General features: G+C 41.4%; 2 protein-coding genes across 2 annotated transcripts; one reads left to right on the top strand and one right to left on the bottom strand.

Moving 5' to 3' along the window:
• On the top strand, positions 1-2,576 carry ptp4a1 (protein tyrosine phosphatase 4A1). The gene is made up of 5 exons (XM_080856322.1): positions 1-446; positions 620-712; positions 880-1,010; positions 1,210-1,284; positions 1,628-2,576. Exons 1-5 carry the CDS (start codon positions 342-344, stop codon positions 1,743-1,745), a joined length of 522 nt encoding a protein of 173 aa, XP_080712448.1. The 5' UTR covers positions 1-341; the 3' UTR covers positions 1,746-2,576.
• A 1,405-nt stretch (positions 2,577-3,981) lies between these two features.
• col9a1a (collagen, type IX, alpha 1a) lies at positions 3,982-19,921 on the bottom strand (the record flags this gene model as incomplete). Its single annotated transcript, XM_080844255.1, has 31 exons — positions 3,982-4,187; positions 4,414-4,491; positions 5,472-5,660; positions 6,221-6,275; positions 6,491-6,637; positions 6,780-6,812; positions 7,195-7,239; positions 7,515-7,550; positions 8,654-8,725; positions 10,404-10,457; positions 10,564-10,617; positions 10,871-10,924; positions 11,133-11,177; positions 11,379-11,432; positions 11,581-11,634; positions 11,931-11,984; positions 12,440-12,493; positions 13,371-13,424; positions 13,662-13,715; positions 14,206-14,259; positions 14,439-14,492; positions 14,681-14,737; positions 15,062-15,094; positions 15,378-15,431; positions 15,572-15,625; positions 15,754-15,777; positions 16,708-16,761; positions 18,575-18,637; positions 18,990-19,028; positions 19,170-19,244; positions 19,847-19,921. The coding sequence occupies 31 exons, from the start codon at positions 19,919-19,921 to the stop codon at positions 3,982-3,984; spliced, it is 2,028 nt and encodes a 675-aa protein (XP_080700381.1).
• Positions 19,922-19,964: the final 43 nt, after the last annotated feature.

The following is a 19,964-nucleotide window of genomic DNA, read 5'->3' as shown; positions in this document are numbered from 1 at the left end:
CAAAGAGGGAGAGTCCACACCAGCAGAGCAAGTCTGGATGGGGTAAATCTCCCAAAGTGCACTGCCCTAGCCGGCCTTCGCCTCCTCGTTCTCAAGAGGACTTGCCTTGTTTTGAAGGATTTTTTCCCCTCGTTCCTTCTCTCCCTCCTTAGTTCTAAACGTTGGCCCTTACCTTTGCATCGCCTTGGTTGTTTCCCCCCCCCCCCCCCTTCACTCGGCAACAAGTTTTTACGGTTACACATTTTTGGTGCTTGTCTGAAGACATAGCCTTGGAGTTTCTCATTACCTCCCAATTTTGTAGGCCCGTCTGTTAGCTCTCAGCCTCTTTTGATTCCGTTGCCATGGCGCGTATGAACAGGCCAGCCCCAGTGGAAATCACCTACAAAAATATGAGGTTCCTCATCACCCACAACCCCACCAATGCCACTTTAAATAAATTCATTGAGGTGAGCTGTGGTCATATATATAAATGTATATTTATATATTTGAGTCATCTAATACAGCAAAAGTCTGTGACATGGAGGATAGTGTTTTTGTCTGTGAATGAAAAAACAGCCACCTTTTACAATACAGCCTAATACATACCCATACTCTGTACCTTATGACTTCTATTTAATAGGAACTGAAAAAATATGGAGTCACCACTGTAGTGAGAGTTTGTGAGTCCACCTATGATGCTTCGCTGGTGATGAAAGAGGGAATTCAGGTTCTGGTAAGAGTTCTACTCCAACCTGTTCATGAGCAACGCACACCTTGAACATGTTACTGCAGGTAATAGAGTTAATTTCTTTCAGAAGATATATGCTAAACTGTTCTCTTTCTCTCTCTCTCTCTCTCTCTCTCTCTCTCTCTCTCTCTCTGTCTGTATCGTGTTTACAGGATTGGCCTTTTGATGACGGCGCTCCTCCCTCAAACCAAATTGTAGATGATTGGTTGAACCTCTTGAAGCTTAAGTTTAGGGAGGAGCCAGGCTGCTGTGTTGCTGTCCATTGTGTGTCGGGCCTCGGAAGGTGTGGACCATTGGCCCCTTAATCAGTGCAAACATGTTAATGAGATAATATTGGCCCTTTAATCAGAACAAACATGTTAATGAGATAATATTGGCCTCTTTAATCAGAACAAACATGTTAATAAGATAAACTGTTTGGAATGTTCTAGAATCCAGTGTCCTGCATTCTCCTCTGACACCTCTCAACTCTTTGCACCCAGAGCTCCTGTGTTGGTGGCCCTCGCTCTGATCGAGTGTGGGATGAAGTATGAAGATGCTGTCCAGTTCATTCGACAGTACGTCTGCATTGTTTGAGTCACTGTTCACTACACAGTCTAAACACAGGCTATATACACGAAGAATAAGATCTGAAGAACACGTGAAGAATAAGGTCTGAATATCTGCTATAAATGGAATAGCACAGTGACTAGATATACCATGGCTGAGAATTTGTTTTACTAATTAGAAGCCAACAGCTAGCGTTGCAGTGAGTTATCACATTAATATACCAAATATATGTGCACATGTTATATACAAGGGAGTGTTCCAATCTTAGCGATGCACAAACGTCACACATTGGACATTGAACACAGCCCTTATAATCTGCTCATGAGGAATGTTAATCCCCTTTGTTCTCAGGAAGCGTCGGGGAGCGTTCAACAGCAAGCAGCTCTTCTATCTCGAGAAATATCGTCCAAAGATGCGCCTGCGCTTCAAAGATTCCAACGGTCACCGTAACAACTGCTGCATTCAGTAGGCCTGAGTAGAGCCCCAGGTCACTACCTCCCCTTGAGAGTTTAGCCAGACTGCTAAAAGCGTGTCCACTAATCTTAAATCAAACCCCAATGTACTTCCACAATAAATCGTGCCCAGTAATTCTCCAGTTTTTTGCTTATGTTTTCCAGTGAAGCATCTTGAGATGTTGTGTCTACACTTGAGTGTTTCCTTGTATGTGATCGCTGATGTGTAGGAGGTGCTTCCACCTGAGTTTCAGTATAATGTGAATATTGCCATCGGATACATTTGACCACCTTTTTGCAAAGTTGCCCCTTTGCCAAACCAACTTTTCCTTGTGCTGTTGTCATGATGTCTAAATATGAAATTTCAAAATCATGTATCCTTTTTATGTTATGTTGTTCTCTGAGTTTAGACACATTATAATCATGTCTGCCTTCTAACTACATTTAAATGCCTTACAATTGAAATGAAAAGAAGGCGATCTTAACAAGGGTTGATCCACTTTTGGAAAGGTTTTTAATTTTGGAAGAAATGTCAGCTATGTACACTGCAGGAAGTTAATAAGATAAATCCTTCCATAGCTGTTTTAATATACGTTGCTTAATTGTAGCGATAATGTTTATTGAAGGCTCGGATAGTTTCTCTTTTCTTATTTTTTGGCTTTCTTTGTCATCCAAACATTGTTTACTAATTACTGCCATGTCAGAAATGTGATTTTGTGTTTAAGCTTAAAACTGGACTAAAATGTCTGCGATATTTTGTATGCTTTTTTTATTTGATGTGCGTAACTTAATACTTGGATACTTGATTTATGTATTTGAAATGTGTATTATTAGGTGGGCTATTTATACTTATCAATGTGTTTTAGTATGGTGAAAGGCAAATTGTATCTGTTCACCAACTTGTGAAAGTACATTAAAATAATACACTGAAAAAGATTAATGTGGACTCAGCATTTTTATTTTTTGTTTTTAAACATTACCTTTAAGAGCTATAGCAGATACACTGATTTGAGTCTGTTACAGCTATTTGATCAGGTGTGTGTGTGTGTTAATAAATCAGAAAATGGTTTAGGTTTGTGGTAGACGGTGCCCCCCAGAGGCTGAAATCCGCAGTTACAGTTTCGACATGTTCAGACAAGTCCTTTTCTTGTTGACGGCGTTAGACTTTGCTAAGTTCAACCGTCATCAGTATAATAAATTAATCCTATTGAAATGGGACGTGGAGAAAATGGCTACCATCATTGATACGACTGCATGGGTGGGCACTGGGCAGTCAGGGGTAATGCCTGTGTGTATGTCTATGTGGAGCTACAAATGACACTCTGAAATACAGGGCCTGATTTGGAGCCTGAGGCTTTAATGACCACGACTTGCACCTGTAGACTAGCTATACAAAACCATGCAAAGCTTTATCAAAATGTGTTTATTTTACCTTTTTTCCCACAATTGGCATCACATCTGCCTTTAATATAATAAATAATATAACATGGATCGGTGGAATGGAATAGTCAAACATGGATCAGGTGAACGGGCTCTTCCAGCGTACAAACACAATTAACACTGCAAAGAAGTTAAGTGATGATGTACTGTACAAATGTCTTGGAAACACAGAGTTTAAGTGACAAAAACACACAAGGTCATTCTGTCAACAGTATAATTCACAAGAGGATTTGGGTTCAGTATTGACACATATACAGATTTACAGATACACTTAAGACATATTCTATATTTCATCATTTTCATATTTGGCATGAAAACAGCAACTTAAAAAAATCAATTGGTATCTGGGTGTACAGGAATGGCTGACGGAGATGTTCTCTTTCGTATAACAAAGGGAGAGAAAATAGAACTCGATGGAGGACAACAAAAATATAGTTTACTTCATCAGCCCATAATTGACTATTAATGAGGAAGAATGACTGTCGTGTCAAAACAAAAGGCTTTATTTCTGTAACAATTTACTTGAAGTGGCTTTCTCACTGGCCCAATCATAAGAGCAAGTGTGCCACGATATTGCATACCATTTCAAAGTTAGTCAAACTTAACCCCCAAAATGATTCCATGCTTAACAACAAATGTTATGGGCACGTCTACCAGTGTGACATTCCATCTTACTCTTATGATCCCAAAGCGCAGTGGCTACTTCAAGTAAAGTGTTAGCATGTCCTCTTCAGTGGAAGTGTTCTCTCTAAGTCTCTCAGGTCTCCCTGACCTGGGCTCTGAGTTTTGGGTTCTGACTGTGGAGTCGGAATCTCAATGCCCATCTGGTCCTTTCATGCCGGAGTCCTTGGACGACATCTGTCCCGCCGCTGCCTGGAGGACGCACTGGGACGGCTCGCAGTAACCATTGAGCCCAGACGGACCAGGAGGCCCTGGAACACCAGCCATGCCGGGAGCTCCACGCGGGCCTCTCAACCCATCACGCCCATGGGTGCCATAAGCTGCTCTGCCCTGGTCCCCTGTGGACACAAGATGCATGCAACTGTCATGTCTGTCTGAACGTTATTGTTCAACCAGGCAAGTTCACTGGCCCTTGGCAATAGGGAACATCTTACAAAGAAACAATTATCAAGACATAATATGGACCATTAACTCATGACGAGCAGCGATTGTATGTTTCAAACATCTATATTTTCAATTACGTTATCAATTAAAACTGTGAAGTCATTCAACGTTGTTCCCTACCAGGGAGGCCAGGCACTCCAGCAATGCCCTTGGGCCCGATAGCTGTGGGTCCTCTGTCTCCTCTGTCTCCAGTATCACCTGTGAACAACAAGCATTAGAGATGACAAGCAAGCAAGAGATGACAAAATACATAGCAATAAGAATAAACACACCAAGCCTCATCTCTGAGAAACCAAACTCATCGATTAAATAGGTTGTTCTTTTTCAGCTCTGAGAAACCAAACTCATCCATTAAATAGGTTGTTCTTTTTCAGCTCTGGGAAACCAAACTCATCCATTAAATAGGTTGTTCATTTTCATAGAAGGAGGAGCCAAACTCATCCATTAAATAGCCTGTTCTTTTTCAGCTCTGGGAAACCAAACTCATCCATTAAATAGCTTGCTATTTTTCACAGAAAGAGGAGCGATCACTCATGTCTATTTAATGGTAGAGTCCAAAATTTGAGCAAAAGGTTGTTGATATTTGAACCACTTTGTTTCCTATTTATAGAGCCAGGACTGTGTACACACATCAGAGTTAGCACACACACAGATCAGACAGCTATAGAACCATGAGGAGCCATTCGCTGAATTTGACAAAAAGTGTATTGGATTAGAAAAACAAACTTGTTCTGTATCTTTTGTCTGTGCAGATAAAACACTATCTCTACCAAAAAATGCTCCAAAATGGGCACCCTTCATTGGGTTAGACAAGCTATCACAATTTTTCCTGGCTCAAGTACTACATCACTTTGAATGGCGACGCTAAAATAAACATCTGGCTGGATCTCACGTGACTGGCCTTGTCCTATTAGGCAATACATCTGCAGTTAGCTAACTATTCTATCTATTTAGATCTGCCACATTTTGTTATTTACTGTGGCCGCAGAAGAGTAAGTCAAACGCAAGTTAGTAGCTTAATATATTGTATGTTGGCCAGCCAGACTAACACTCATTCTTTGCCATTCATATTGGTAATGGTCCTCTTAATGGTAAATACATAACATAATATTGACTTGAAGTTTTAAATTCCTCTCAGCGTCTGATCTGTGAGGTAGATCAGGATCACCACTGCTCACCTTTGGGTCCTTTCTGTCCCAGTAGGCCTGGTGGCCCCTTGAGTCCCGGCAGGCCTCTAGCCCCAGGGTGGCCTGGGAAGCCGTTGTTTCCAGTTGAGCCTTGAGGACCCGGGGGACCTGGTAGGCCAGGGAGTCCTGAGATCCCAGAATCTGGTCTGGTGAGGCTGGCGGCAAGCTGTGCAAGCTGTTCTGTAATGAGAAGAGGAGTAAAGATGGTGTAAGTGGACAAGAAAGAAAACGTAGGGGACCTATGTGCAGACCAAGCTACAGTAAAAGAGGAATACAAATTAATTTCATTGCTCTGGGCCACTTTCTTGCTTTTCAATGATGTAGGTGTAACAGTGGCCAGCAGGTATGAGCTGTACTTGTGAGGAAACCCCATTCCCTGATACCTTTAGAGAGGTGCTGGCAAGAGACGCTAATACCTTTGGGTTTTACCCGAGGTCCGTGCTTGCCTATCTCCCATGTCTAAGGGTGCTGGTTTGAATCCAGTTCAGGACTATGCTTCTCATTTGACCCATACTGGGAGTGCAGTTAAGGGGGTTGAGAGTGGCAGAGGTACCTCACTAAACATCACTCCTCACGCTAGCACCCATGAATTGTAGCATCCTTTCTAGCTCAGCATCCTCTCATGAAAGAGGACGCAGGCTTGAGTCCAGTGTGGAACAGAAGTATGTCTCACAACTCTGATAACATTTAATAAAACATAAAGGAGATGAGTGAGATTGACAGGATAAATGCAGTCTTACCTTGCATCACTCTCATGCAAACTTGCTTGATGTGCTCATTTGTTGGAGCTCTGCCCTGAGAAGATTGTTTTATTACTGTACAGGCCATTTCATTATATGTGCATCATATTTACATTACACTATTACATTATTACACCAGCAACTATCATCAGCTCATTACAGTGTCATAAGTCAGTAGTCAAGATTCACCAGGTAAATATGTTTTAAGATCTGACTTATGCATATGTGTGTTTCCTATGAGATGTATGTCTCTTCAGGTTGGATGCTTACTGATGAACCCTGTCCTCCGGTCAGTCCTGGTACTCCCCGGTCTCCCTGCATGCCACGAGGCCCAATCTCTCCAAATTCTCCAAAGGCTCCTGGCAGGCCACGGGCCCCCTCTGGCCCTCGGTTCCCAGTTTCTCCTGGCTTCCCTGTCTGGTCACAATGCCACAGGACAGGTGTTGGAGGTGTAGTGTATCGGCACAATACTTTTCACCGCGTGAAGCAACCAAAAATGAGCACAGCCAGTATTGTGATTTATGACTTGGTCAAAATCTGTACATAGAGTAGCACTCACTGATCCTTTTTCTCCAAATTCACCTTCCTCCCCCTGTAGATCAAAAAAACACATCAGCACAACAAAGACTGATGACAAATGGACTTCCAAAGGCAAATCTGACTTGCTGTAATGGAGTGAAACAAGTTGGGATTTATTCTTAAAGTCAGTATTCCTTGCTCCCCCTGAAATGGGATTCATGAAAACTATAGAAATGGATGATAATAATGATAGTGTTCAGTCCTGTAACCTCCTGAGGACTCTGCCGGTAGTTCCTTTTTGAGCCAGTGGATTGTGGGCAGGGGAGGCTGAAGCCTGTCCTTACATGCATTTGGCACAAAACAGGAACAACCCTTTTACAGGGCACCAGAGCATCATGGGAAATGGAGTCCACACTCTCTGATTTTTAAGACTTATGTTGCATGTAGTCTCTCACTGGGTCTCCTTTGTTCCCGGGAGTTCCTTCTTCTCCTTGAGCTCCCTAAAGTCAGAAAACAGATAGATAGATAGATAGATAGATAGATAGATAGATAGATAGATAGATAGATAGATAAATACTTTATTAATCCTTTAATAATAATATGCACAGATAATACAATACAATACAAATCAACAATACAATACAATACAGTGTTGAATAATCAGCATAAGAGTTACGAACATACATTCACAGAGCTAGAATTTAAATACAATGTTGATGTTGACAGATGTGGCAGTTTTAGCAGATCAGTATTAAGCACAATAAGTTAGACTTACTGGAGCACCCTCAGGACCAGTGAGACCAACTGCACCCTGAAAAAAAGTATTAATATGTGATCAGTGGAGAACTAAAGTTTGATATAGTTATTAGTATCCCATTTGGATGACAGTGATGGGCAATGAGAGTTGAAGCCATATTATGTCAATATATTTCAAGATCAAGGATGTCAACCTATAATAAAGTTACATATCAATGACATAAATACATAGATAAGGTAAAATAAGCAAATGTCTATGTAACCGTAGAGATGTACCAAACCCACTGACTATTTCATCACACTCTGATCAGTATCCTTAAAGAAAGGTTGAAAAATAATGAATCATGTGATTGCTTTCAGAGTTCTTGACCAGCTCATCTGTAGCAGCAGTAAAACATGCGATTGCTTGGTCAACTTATCTTTACTCAATGAAGCTGTTTAGATGGTGCATGTACTGGGCTCTGGGTAATGGGAGGGAAGGTCAGGGGAATTAAAACAGCCTTCTCTTTTATGTCCTCCACTTTCACAATTTTATTTCGTTATTATTATAGTTTTATTTTAGCCCAGCGTGCCTGTGGGTAGGTGCACCGTGTAGCCTTACAGGTGAAGAACACAGCTGTCCATTCAGTACATGGTGTATTTTTAACCTTTTGTGTGTAACTCGACTACTCTCAGTTTTCCTATGTTTGACGGAAGAATGTTTAATAAAGCCATGTTGACTTTTATAACACTGTACAAGTGGAGAGCAGGGGCAAGTTCCTTGTCCATGTTTAGCCAAGGTACAGAAAGAATGGGATTCCATTTGTGAAACAGGATCTCACTCACAGGCAGGCCTGTCTGTCAGAGAACACCTATTATGTAGGCCTTAGGCACAATATGTACCTCAGCCTTACTCAACTCTGTTATCTGATTTAGGCTGGATTAAATGTGGTCCTCGTTCAAAGATAAGGGTCACTTTTATACATGACTTTCTTTGTGAATATTGAATTCATTTAATTTATTGTGGATTATAATAAATTAAATGGTTACGACCTGGGACCAAGTACTGATACTTTTAAGAGGGAGACGCTGTGGCTCTTAGGATGAGAATACACAGCTGTGCACATATAAAATGTGTTTTGTGCTTTGTAAAAGAGAGGTCTTTTAATTAGGTCTTACCCGATCTCCTTTTTGACCAATGAAACCAGCGGGCCCTGGAAGTCCTGGAAGGCCCAGGTCACCTTTAGGTCCCTGTTCCACACACACACACACACACACGCACACACACACACACACACACACACACACACACACACACACACACACACACACACACACACACACACACACACACACACACACACACACACACACACACGCACCTAAAATTACTCCGTTAAAAAAACAGTACATCAACTGTGCAAAGACCCTACCTCACAAGCCTTAATCCAACCACATTAGCTTAGAAAAACATACTGTCCTCGGCAGGGATGGAAAAGCAAGTCAGTAGGTGTTGTACAGATGTCTGGGCCCTGGTTGTGCTCTACCCTTGGCTGGCTGACTCTTGGAATTCCTCCCTAACAGAGGTCTCTTTCAGGCCCCCTTTCCTGCTGCACATATCCCCTTACCAAAGAAAATACCCCCTGAGCCGGTTGGGCACGGGCAACAACAGGCTATTCATGCTCCTCGCCATCAGATTATAGACTTACTGCAGCCAGGAACCCCAGAAGGAGCCTGGGTGTAAGTTAGTCCTAGCAATTGGCTTCCTATATGTGTGAATACATGTGAGTCTGAGGGTAAAAACATAGTAGGATGTCAGCGTTCCTGACATGATCCACATGGGGCTGGTAGGTCACTTGGCAGTGGAGGAGTGTTGGGATATCTGGGTCTGACTCCATCACAAACTCCCCACGGTGCTGTGGCCTTGTTCCTCACTGAAGCTAGCTGACGAAATCCACCTGAAATTGTGTTCATCTGTTTGTTTGGAGATGGACATCTGTGACCCCCTGGAGATTTAAGTCCACTTAAGAACCTTATCCAGTGCGACTCCGATGAAATGGCGTCAAGCTGTGACAGATCTGAGTTTGTAGTCAGTCAGGTTGTGTGTACAGTAGAATGAGAGGGGATTACAGGACTGGCTCATACCACACACATTTAAGCCTTCCCTTGGTGTTTTCCAAGTTAAGGAAATGACACACACCAAATGTGAACCCTGTTCAGTCACATATGAGACGTAAGATGAGCCTGTGCACACAGGTGGAACAGCATCAGTACATCCTTTTCTGTTCAGAGTCCAACAGACTCCAAATATTTTCACTGGATTCCATTTTCCTCCTCTTGTTTGGTGACTCCTTCATTTCCTGCTCTTCCACCTTTTTTCGTTTTTTTCAGACAGATGTCTGTGATCCACCTTTTTTCACAGTTGTTCTACTGAATACTGAATCCCTCCAGACACAAAAATCTCTGTGATTGTATGTTTAACACAAAATACCTTTTAAATCATGGAGTACCGCTATGTAAACTATCTCTTACTGCTTTCCAAACCATAGATAAATGTTCACAGTTTCCAAGTTGTGCAAAGGGAAATATAAATATGCTGCAACAAAATCTACTCCAAACCTTAAATGAAGATTTGGCTCATTTGCCTTGCCATGTGACTGGAGATTTAGCTTGAACCCAAACATGATTGTCTGAGCTGCATTTTCATATGAATGGTTTGAGTGATTTGGGTATTCCAGCTCTTCTGACTTCTTGTCAGTTTGCAAACCATACTATAAGTAAACTACAATGGAATGTTCTGTAATGTGTCCTTTTTAGCCAAGAGCATAGAACCCAAGTCCACTCCTCACACAAATATTGAAATTCTAGACAAATAAAAATCTTCGATCAATGCCCAACGCAGTGCATCTTTTTGGGGCTGATAACTTACCTTTTCACCTGGAGGTCCTGGAGGCCCAGCAGGACCTACCACCCCTCTCTCGCCCTAAACACACACAAGAGAAGAGAAGGGAAGGGAAGAGACGCTCATCACTCAAGCACTGGACACTGCACCACTCATCCATCTGGGATGCAGATAGATCAATACTTACTGGCCCAGCTCTTGGTCCCACCGGCCCCTGCTCTCCCTCTTCTCCACGCTCTCCCTGCGGATGAACAGATCATCAGCACAGCAACGTAACCCATGGTAACTATACTGCTATTAATCAATCCATCCATCATTCATCTATCATTCAACCATCATTTCAAATCCAGTCATCCTGCCACACTGTCATTCCGGCCCTGTAGGGATGTAACTGTGACACCATTTACAGCCACCACGATGATGATTTCCATTTGAAAACACACACATATACAGCAAAGGAATGAATGGACAAAATGAGTGTCCTATTCACTCACTGTTTTTCCATAGTTTCCAATTATTCCTGCAACCCCGGGATCACCTTGGCCTCCCTGGAAACAAGAAAAAACATTTAACTTTCTGCACATTTCCATATGAGAAATACAAATTTGGGCCAGAATTTCCAAATAAAAGTCAAACCACTTAAGCGCTGTCAGCAATTCATTTTAGGGAATATCTAAAAAAGCCGCAAGCTTGTTCTTTTCTCTTTTTTGGGGAATTATTCTCTCTGGTTTCTTTCTGTCATTCTGTGTGACCAACCTTTGACCCAGAGTGACCTTTGGCTCCTGGGATGCCCGGCAGACCCTGCAAAGAAAGTGAAAAATTAACAAAAATTCAGATCTCAAAGCTCTTTCCTGACAGTATAATATAAGATCAAAAAACAAGGCTCAGTGAATGTTTATATTCCACAGTGGATTATTCCTTTGTCTAAACTGAAACCAAATGGAGACTAGACCCGCCCATGTGATCTCCACAGTGAGCCCAGTGGTATATGATCATACTCACAGGAAGTCCCTGTAGTCCAACATCTCCAGGAGATCCGACCTTTGCTGTAATGCCCTTGAAGAGGTGTACACAATGCAGGCTCAGAGAGTATACTCCACTACAGTTGACTAATAAGGCATCATTCTAATAAACTGTGAGAAAGGGAACATGGTTGCATATCAGCTTTGACAACATATATATAAAAGATATTAAAACATCTTACCTTCACGCCTGGCATTCCAGGGATGCCCTCACGACCATCAGGTCCATGCAAACCCTAAATGAAAATAAAACTATTAAGGTTTGTTTCTATAAACAATTTTTGTTCAAATATTTACTTTATTGAATATTGAATATTTTCACATGAATAAATTAATATCCTTTGTGTATTATATCTGTGGGGAGAATCCACCATGATTCGCAATGGTGGTTTAACATTGAGGTTTTACAGTTGAGGACCGCTGATCACATTTAGTAATGGTGGCAACTAAGGTGGTTTTTAACGTCATAGAACAATGTTTTCCCTTCCCGTTTGTAGTGAAGTGAATTGTTAAGAGGTTAGACTAGACTTACAGCTTCTCCTGTGGCGCCTGGCAAGCCTCTCATCCCTTGTGGCCCTCGATTTCCCTAAACAACAAACATGTTACAGTGCAATGATCAGCAATGATCTACAAACTTTCTAGATAGATAGATTGATAAGTAGATAGATAGATATATAGATAGATAGATAGATAGATAGATAGATAGAGATAGAAAGATAGATAGATAGATAGATAGATAGATAGATAGATAGATAGATAGATAGAGAGAGAGATAGAAAGATAGATAGATAGATAGATAGATAAATAGATCGATAGATAGATAGATGTATAACATTATTGATCCCCAAGGGAATTTGCAGTGTTGCAGTAGCAATTCACATTAATCACAAAACAAACCTAACTTACCCAAAAAGTTAGAACACTATATTTGCACACTACTATACTACTAGATACAGTACATAAAAAACAATAGAATTGAAGATATAGCTCTAACTGTGCCATTTAAATGTAGAATGTGCACTGTAAAACAAAAACACTTACTTGGATACCTTTGGGGCCTGACTCGCCAACCTTGCCCCTACGGCCAGGGTCACCCTTACAGAGAAATGGAATTCATTTATTCACAAGCACATGATCTGCATAACTAAACCTAAATACATTCATGGATGGAATGTTTATAATATAATAACACTCACTCCTATGCAGAATATGTCACATAAAACAGATGCACTCAGTGGCATGAAGTAACATGTCTCTGTTCTCTAGTCATGATGCGTTTAGTTAGACTAGTCTTGACTAGACCAAAGGTGCCCTTGACCAGTCTCTCTACCATAGACCGATGAAACAAAATATATGTTAGAGTTGGCATTAGGTTTCAGAGATGTTTTTATTAAATAAGATTATGATTAATAAGAGCGTTTCTCTTGTGCCTTTTTTGGTGATGCAATATTTCATCTGAAGGCAATTCCAAGTTTACAGCCTGTGATCAATTATTAGCATTCCAATGAGTCCTCCTGTAAGCATTGCTAAGCTGGCAAGAAATGCCGTAATCCTTTGAGGAGAATGTGTGTGTGTGTGTGTGTGTGTGTGTGTGTGTGTGTGTGTGTGTGTGTGTGTGTGTGTGTGTGTGTGTGTGTGTGTGTGTGTGTGTGTGTGTGTGTGTTTGTGTGTGTGTGTGTGTGTGTGTGTGTGTGTGTGTGTGTGTGGTGTGTGTGTGTGTGTGTGTGTGTGTGTGTGGGTCTGTGGGGTGGGGGGGTGGGTTCTAGTTCTAGTTTTCGCTGACAGGCAGGGCAGGGTTGCAGTGAGGTCAGCTGAACTTGGTGACCTCACATGTCACACTGATATTCACCACAGCCACTGAAATGCTACATGAACCCCTGTGCGGCTACAGAGGTCAAGGTCAAACACACACTGAGGTCAAACAGAGGTCATGAACATATGGCTGAAAGAAGAAACTGAAGCAGGCACTTACAGCGGGACCCTCATGACCCAAAGGCCCACCATCACCAGACTTGCCACGACCACCCTACATGAGGAAGATTCAGATGTTGCAGTTATTAAAGTTAGTTTGAATTTCAGATTTTCAAAGCCTCAACATCAGAAAATCAAATGTCTATGGCAAACACTGACAAACACTTAACTAATAAATTCAAAAAATCTGAAAGTTGTTGAACTGTAGTGAAAACATCACATGTGTACAAGAGGAAACTGGACAGTAATGGAAGGACCCCTTGCTCAGTCTTACAGTGAGGCTAGCCCTTACCCTTTCACCTTTGGAGCCCATCAACCCCGTGATCCCTCTCAGTCCACCTGGACCCTGGAAGCAGAGCACATCAGGCACAACAGAAGCTCAAAAAGTTGCAGAGTTCAGATGAGAGAGCAACAGTGAGGTAAGGTGCGGGCCCAAGAGAGTACAGGAGAGATGGAGAGGCTGCATGTTGTGTGCAAGAAAGACTGGCTATGAATAACAGAGTTATATATCAGTTTATACAGAGGCTGATGGTGAACAGACCTAGAATGTGGTTCAGCAGTGGAGTGAAACTAGAGAGCTGTCAGTCACGGAAGTGTAGATTGAGAGTAGTGATGCAGTAAGCAAAGAGCAGTAATGAGTCTAGAGTGAAGAGTGTAGGGATACACACGCATGGGAAGTGATGTGCATGAAGAAGGGGTCTACATGTACAGTATGTTGTGTGACAAATACAGACAGTAATATAATGTTATGTTATAAGAGAATATATTACTGAGGGGCCTGTTGTGTGACAGAAACAGACAGCGATCTAATGTTATGTTATAGGTGAATATATTACTGGTAGTCCTTGGGATCCTTGGTCCCCTGGAGCTCCCTGAGCCGCCTCTTCACCCTGCATTCAAAAGATGGATCATTAGTTATGCGCTGGATGATGACTGTTTCAGTTTCAGTTGGATGTTGGCAGGAGAGTTTCAGTTGATGCGGTAAATGTGATTTGTCATGCAGCACTGCATTTCCACAAGGATCTGTCTTTCATTCTGTGTACAGTGACGAGATTGTGATTGTTGTTACCTTGTGTCCTTGCTTTCCTGGTTCACCAGATTCACCCTTTGCACCTTTGTGGCCCTGTAGAGAGGTTTAAAAATGTCTTAACAAGGACATCTATTGCATTCCTGTGGAACAATGACTGCAGCATGAATCCTAATATCTATTTGTCAGTTAACAATATACACATAAGTTCGACATTGTTTATATTGATGACACAAATTCAATGAATACAATGAATACTGAACACAAAGATCAGGAGTGGTCACCTTCATTCCTGGCAGGCCAGAATAACCCGAGAGGCCAGAGGGACAGGAAGTAGGACACTGTGGAACAGAGACAGGATGTGATGTAACTCAACCGTGTGAATCAGCGTAAAGCACTTCCTCTACCGTCGTGGGAGACAGGTGAGATGAGTCTCTGATGTTCATGTAAGGGTATCTTTCATTGGTTTTGAGTTTGAAATGCATCAAATGGAAAATCATTGTTTGACATTATCAAACAGGTCCCACTAGAAGAACAATGTGTGAATACTACTTGTTGTTGTAAAGACAGTAGATAAACTGATCCTGCTCCGCTCATCTTTACAACATGTTTGACAGTCTATCAGTGCTGGAGTGAAGATGAAGTGAAGCTTAAGTGAGTCTCACCAGATCCTCCCCATTCCACACTCCTGGGGGACCCTACCCAGAAACACAATACAGAGAACAACACTGTTACACATTCAGATAAGATTACACAGTCAAAATGGCACAAAAGAAATACAACAATGCTGTCTACCCAACAAATAACATAATAATGAAACAAACTAAAAATTCACATAGATTCAATGGACTAAAAGCTGCATTTTTGTTGTGTTTTGTCTGATTCTGGCTAGCAGAAACATCTCACAAATGCCCTGAATCAGTTTCAAACAAACATTTCAAACAAAGAACAATCAAACAGCTGAGATGAGTGTTTGCCTACCCTTGGCCCTGCAGCTCCTGGAAGCCCAAGAGCCCCTCTTAATCCCCTGGCTCCCTGTTGGAAATCAGTATACATTCATTTAGCAGTGGAAGGCAGAGCTCAGAAATAACATTGTCAACTGTTTGGAGATCAGCATTCTTGCTGGTGTCAGGTTGAATGTTAATGTAAATGTTGCATGTTGGTCATATACCCACCGGGGGCCCAATCTTGCCCAGTTCCCCTGCCAACCCATCCTCTCCTGGAATTCCCTGTCAGACAATGAAAAACAGTAAGCAATTCAAAGACAGAAAATTGAACAACGGTATGAATTATGTGAGAAATGACAATATATAAAGCTAAATAAAGGCTAAAGGCTTAGAAATGATTTGGTACTTACAGGCTCTCCTTCATCTCCAACTCCCTACAACCAAAATACCCATCACAAAAATATTATTTATGCAAAACAGTGTTTATAATGTTTTAAATATTTAAATCTTATGCATTATCTACTACAAACCTACAAACATACTGAAGATTTAAGGGGAATAAGTATTAATCACATGACAAAACAATTTGTCACTTTTCTTATTCAAGACCCTTTTTATTTTTTGAAAGTTAGAACATTATTCTCTCAGACCCTCTAACATCTTTCAAAAGTGGAGTTTAAAATGTCTCTCATTTATAAATACATGTGTCATTGATAAGATACTGTATTTACTGTGTTGCAAAGCAACAAGTCACTGGTTACTTTTCTGATGTTCCTGCAGCTCCAAGAAAGGTACTACGAATACCAAGACCACTGTTGCAATTACCAGGAAGTACATATCCTTACAATATGATAATGTTCCCCGTACTTTCATTTTCTTTGAAGGAAAGTTTCAGTTAGTGAATTGTTTTTATGTACTCCCCTTAGCAACCTTATTTTCATGTCTCTACTAACCATGGCTGACAGTGAGGATTGAAACTAATAGTAGGTCAATATGAATGTTCACACCACTGCAAGCCAATATGAGATAATAGGTTTTTGACATGCTGGGTACTTACTGCCACACCACGGGGGCCAGGCACCCCAGGTTCACCCTGCAGGAAAACACTCAGTTACTGTCCTCATCCTAATTCATGGGTAAGGCAGATGACATCATCTGAACTCTTCACATTTACCAAACTGAGCAAAGGTCATGTACAGATAATTTATTGCTAGTCAATATATAACAATGCGTACTAACCTCTAAAAGGCCATTTTCTGTCCAGATACTACACCATTGCACACTATGTACTTCAGCACATTCAAAGTGGTATTGTTATAGCACTGATTGCTCAAAAGATAATTTTGTTGGATGAAATATTTTACCTTTAGGCCAGGAGCGCCGACAGTGCCAGGGTCACCAATAGGTCCAGTCAATCCCTGTGGAGAAAATCAGTTTGAGTTGAATTCACTGACTGATCCATGATCCATTACTGGCAGCCTGTCTGAGGCCAAATTTGTGTAGTACAGAAGGGACTGGAGAATGGTTACTGGACTCAGGGGGCTTACAAAGCTGGATGTGACAAATGTAGATATTAGGTTCTGAGACAAATAGGACCTGCAGGGCAGGGGTCATGGACAGATCCCAATATAATGTACTGATACATGTTGCTAATATAACGGGAATCTCTTTTTTCCTCTGAGCAAATAATCACCTTGTTGTGATGCCACTATCCGAAACTGACAAATAACCTTTACTTTCATCAGTACCCTAATAGGCTCATTCAATTAATTAGCAATAAACTACAAAGTGTCTGTACCCAACTGATTTGGTTATGGTCCCCAGTCAACTAATACTTTATCTATAAACCTCCCACCTTCAACTGCAGTTTTAAATCAGGCAATATTTATTTGCTTCAATCAAATTCCCATTTTCAATATACATTGTGTTATTGATTGAATAAACACACACAACATGTGCTTTCCTTTTTTATCTGCCACTATCAGCATCAAGATGATCCTGTCACTTAACTTCTCAAACATACTGAAGCACACCTTACTCCCCACCCCCTCACTATTTCACAAGGGTCACATGATTCCATTAGTCTATATGTAACCCCACTAAACCTTCTTTCCAATCCTCAGTGCATTGCAGTATTCATACTGCACACATGCTGTAGTTCCTCAGTTTATATTGAGGAAAACAACTTAAATATCCAGTTGTATCTGACAATATTTATTCGTCTGATAATCCCTACAATGGTGGTATTCACTGGTAGCCTTGCATAGATCCATTTGTGGGTTCTTATTCTATCAGGTTCTGTAGTAACTATTCAACATACTGAATATACAGAATTACAGAATGAACAAACTTCAAGCTGCTGTAACCATCAGAACCCAACAGCAGCTATCCTAAGTGCTCTTAAAACTCTTCCATATGGGAGCGTAGGATGGTAAGAAATTAGTCCCTGTATAACTAGAATAAAGAACGTCTGTTCAGGCATAGTTGCCCATTTGGGGAGAGACCTGGCAACCCCCACTTATCAGACTCCGCCTCCACCTACATCACTTGATGTGGCCCAGACTGAGATGCTCCTCAGTGTGCAGAGACTCACACTGCTGAACATTGCTCCATCCATCACAAAAACTCAGGAATTTTACGGGAACATAGCTCACATAGAACAAACTTATATAACAATTTCAAGCCATTTTTAAGTTTCATGGTGTCTTTACATTTCTTTCAGAAATCCTACAGCACACACACTTTATTAACCATTTTACCTTCCAGATAGCACCTTACAATCTCTCGTCACTGGTCATTACACATCCCACTATCTAATGCCCAATCAATTCAGCAGCGTTCCCTCCCTGCTGATCCTCTACCTTCAGCACCACCCTCTCTGCGGACAGCATGCCGAAGCCATTTTCTGTCTGATTTTGCCAGCCTGTGGCTACTGTCTTCTCATGGGCTACAGTGTGGTGTGGTCCCCAGGGTACTAAGCTCACACAAAACCCCCTCTGTTTCCATCAGGAAGCACATTTGAGTCTCCCTCTAGTCGGCTATAAATGGGCAGATTGATGTAGTCTACTGAGAATTTTTATGCAGCAACACTTTTTCCCCCTTCCCTGTGTAAACAGGAGCCAATATAAACATCTCACACAGCCATTTATGTCACGGATATTTCATTAACGACATTAACTGACTGATGCTTTGTTTTGCAACAACAGAAAACTAGAAAAAAAACGAACTCACGTCGGCTCCTGGGGTGCCCGACAATCCGTTTGCTCCATTTTTGCCATCATCTCCATCAGGTCCCTACAACACGAGAGAAAATGATGGTTTGGTATGCAGCATGAGTTGTGTCTGTGTACTGTGGTGCTCAGCAGGTGTAAGGTGTGAGTTGTGTCTGTGTACTGTGGTGCTCAGTAAGTGTAGGGTGTGAGTTGTGTCTGTGTACTGTGATGCTCAGTATGTGTAAGGTGTGAGTTGTGTCTGTGTACTGTGATGCTCGGTAAGTGTAAGGTGTGAGTTGTGTCTGTGTACTGTGGTGCTCAGTAAGTGTAAGGTGTGAGTTGTGTCTGTGTACTGTGATGGTCAGTAAGTGTAAGGCATGAGTTGTGTCTGTGTACTGTGGTGCTCAGTAAGTGTAAGGTGTGTGACTACTTACAGGGCCACCATCCGGGCCAGGACCAGGTCCTCTGTCCCCCTGGAATCAAAACTTCTGAATATTAATCTAACTTATATGTCGGTTGACTTTCTGTTAACAATATTGATTGGAAGGATTTTTTGGCAGTCCCTTTAGGGGGGAAAAGCTACAAAAATAGTGTAAGTTCTGTATGTTACTTACATCAATGCCATCAACTCCTGGAAAACCAGCAATACCTTCAGGACCTGGGAGCCCTGACGGACCTGGGGCACCTCTCTAAAAAAACAAACATTTTAAATACTTTTTTGTGCGTTTTATCTTTTAATCCAAATGCACTGGTATCCCTGCTGTACACCTGGCACAATAGTCCCATTGTAAGACACTGAACCTGGCTCTGGTAATAAAAGGTCAGGTTATATTCACAACACTGTGCAAAGGCTCCCTTCTGATACCATAAAGTGAAAACAGGTGTTGACATCTTGTTTAATGTATTGCAAATAGTATCCATATGTCCTTTAATCTCTGAGGGATGCTTAAATACCCATTTAAATAAATATTGAATATGACAAATATATCATGTGGCAGCCTATAACTGAAGATTCCCACGGCAGGTTGTAGACGTTTCTTCAAATAAAATTAGGACACAGGCTGAGATAACCTTAGTAAGAGACCTATAGCAAGAAACTATTCCACAGCTGCTAACATACATTTGACACATTGATTGATACAGACAAAAATGCCAAAACTGATGTAAAATGCGTACCACATTGTAAACAACAGTGAAGTAATTAAAATGTATTCACACTTATCAAACAAGCCCTATTACATATATACGATCACAAACGAAAGTGATCAATACAAACACTTTAATCACTCACCTGAGCGGAGCAAATCAGAAAAACTTGCAGCAAAATAGCCAAAAATGACGCGCTGAAGCTCCTGGCGTCCGCCATAGTCTCCCCGATGGCACGGAAGATTCAAAAAAGTCCCTTTTCT

The sequence above is a fragment of the Sprattus sprattus genome (assembly GCF_963457725.1).
Source record: "Sprattus sprattus genome assembly, chromosome: 1".
Taxonomy (NCBI): Eukaryota; Metazoa; Chordata; class Actinopteri; order Clupeiformes; family Clupeidae; genus Sprattus; species Sprattus sprattus.
The sequence above is the reverse complement of the archived record's forward strand: the minus strand, read 5'-3'. Positions and strand labels throughout refer to the sequence as shown.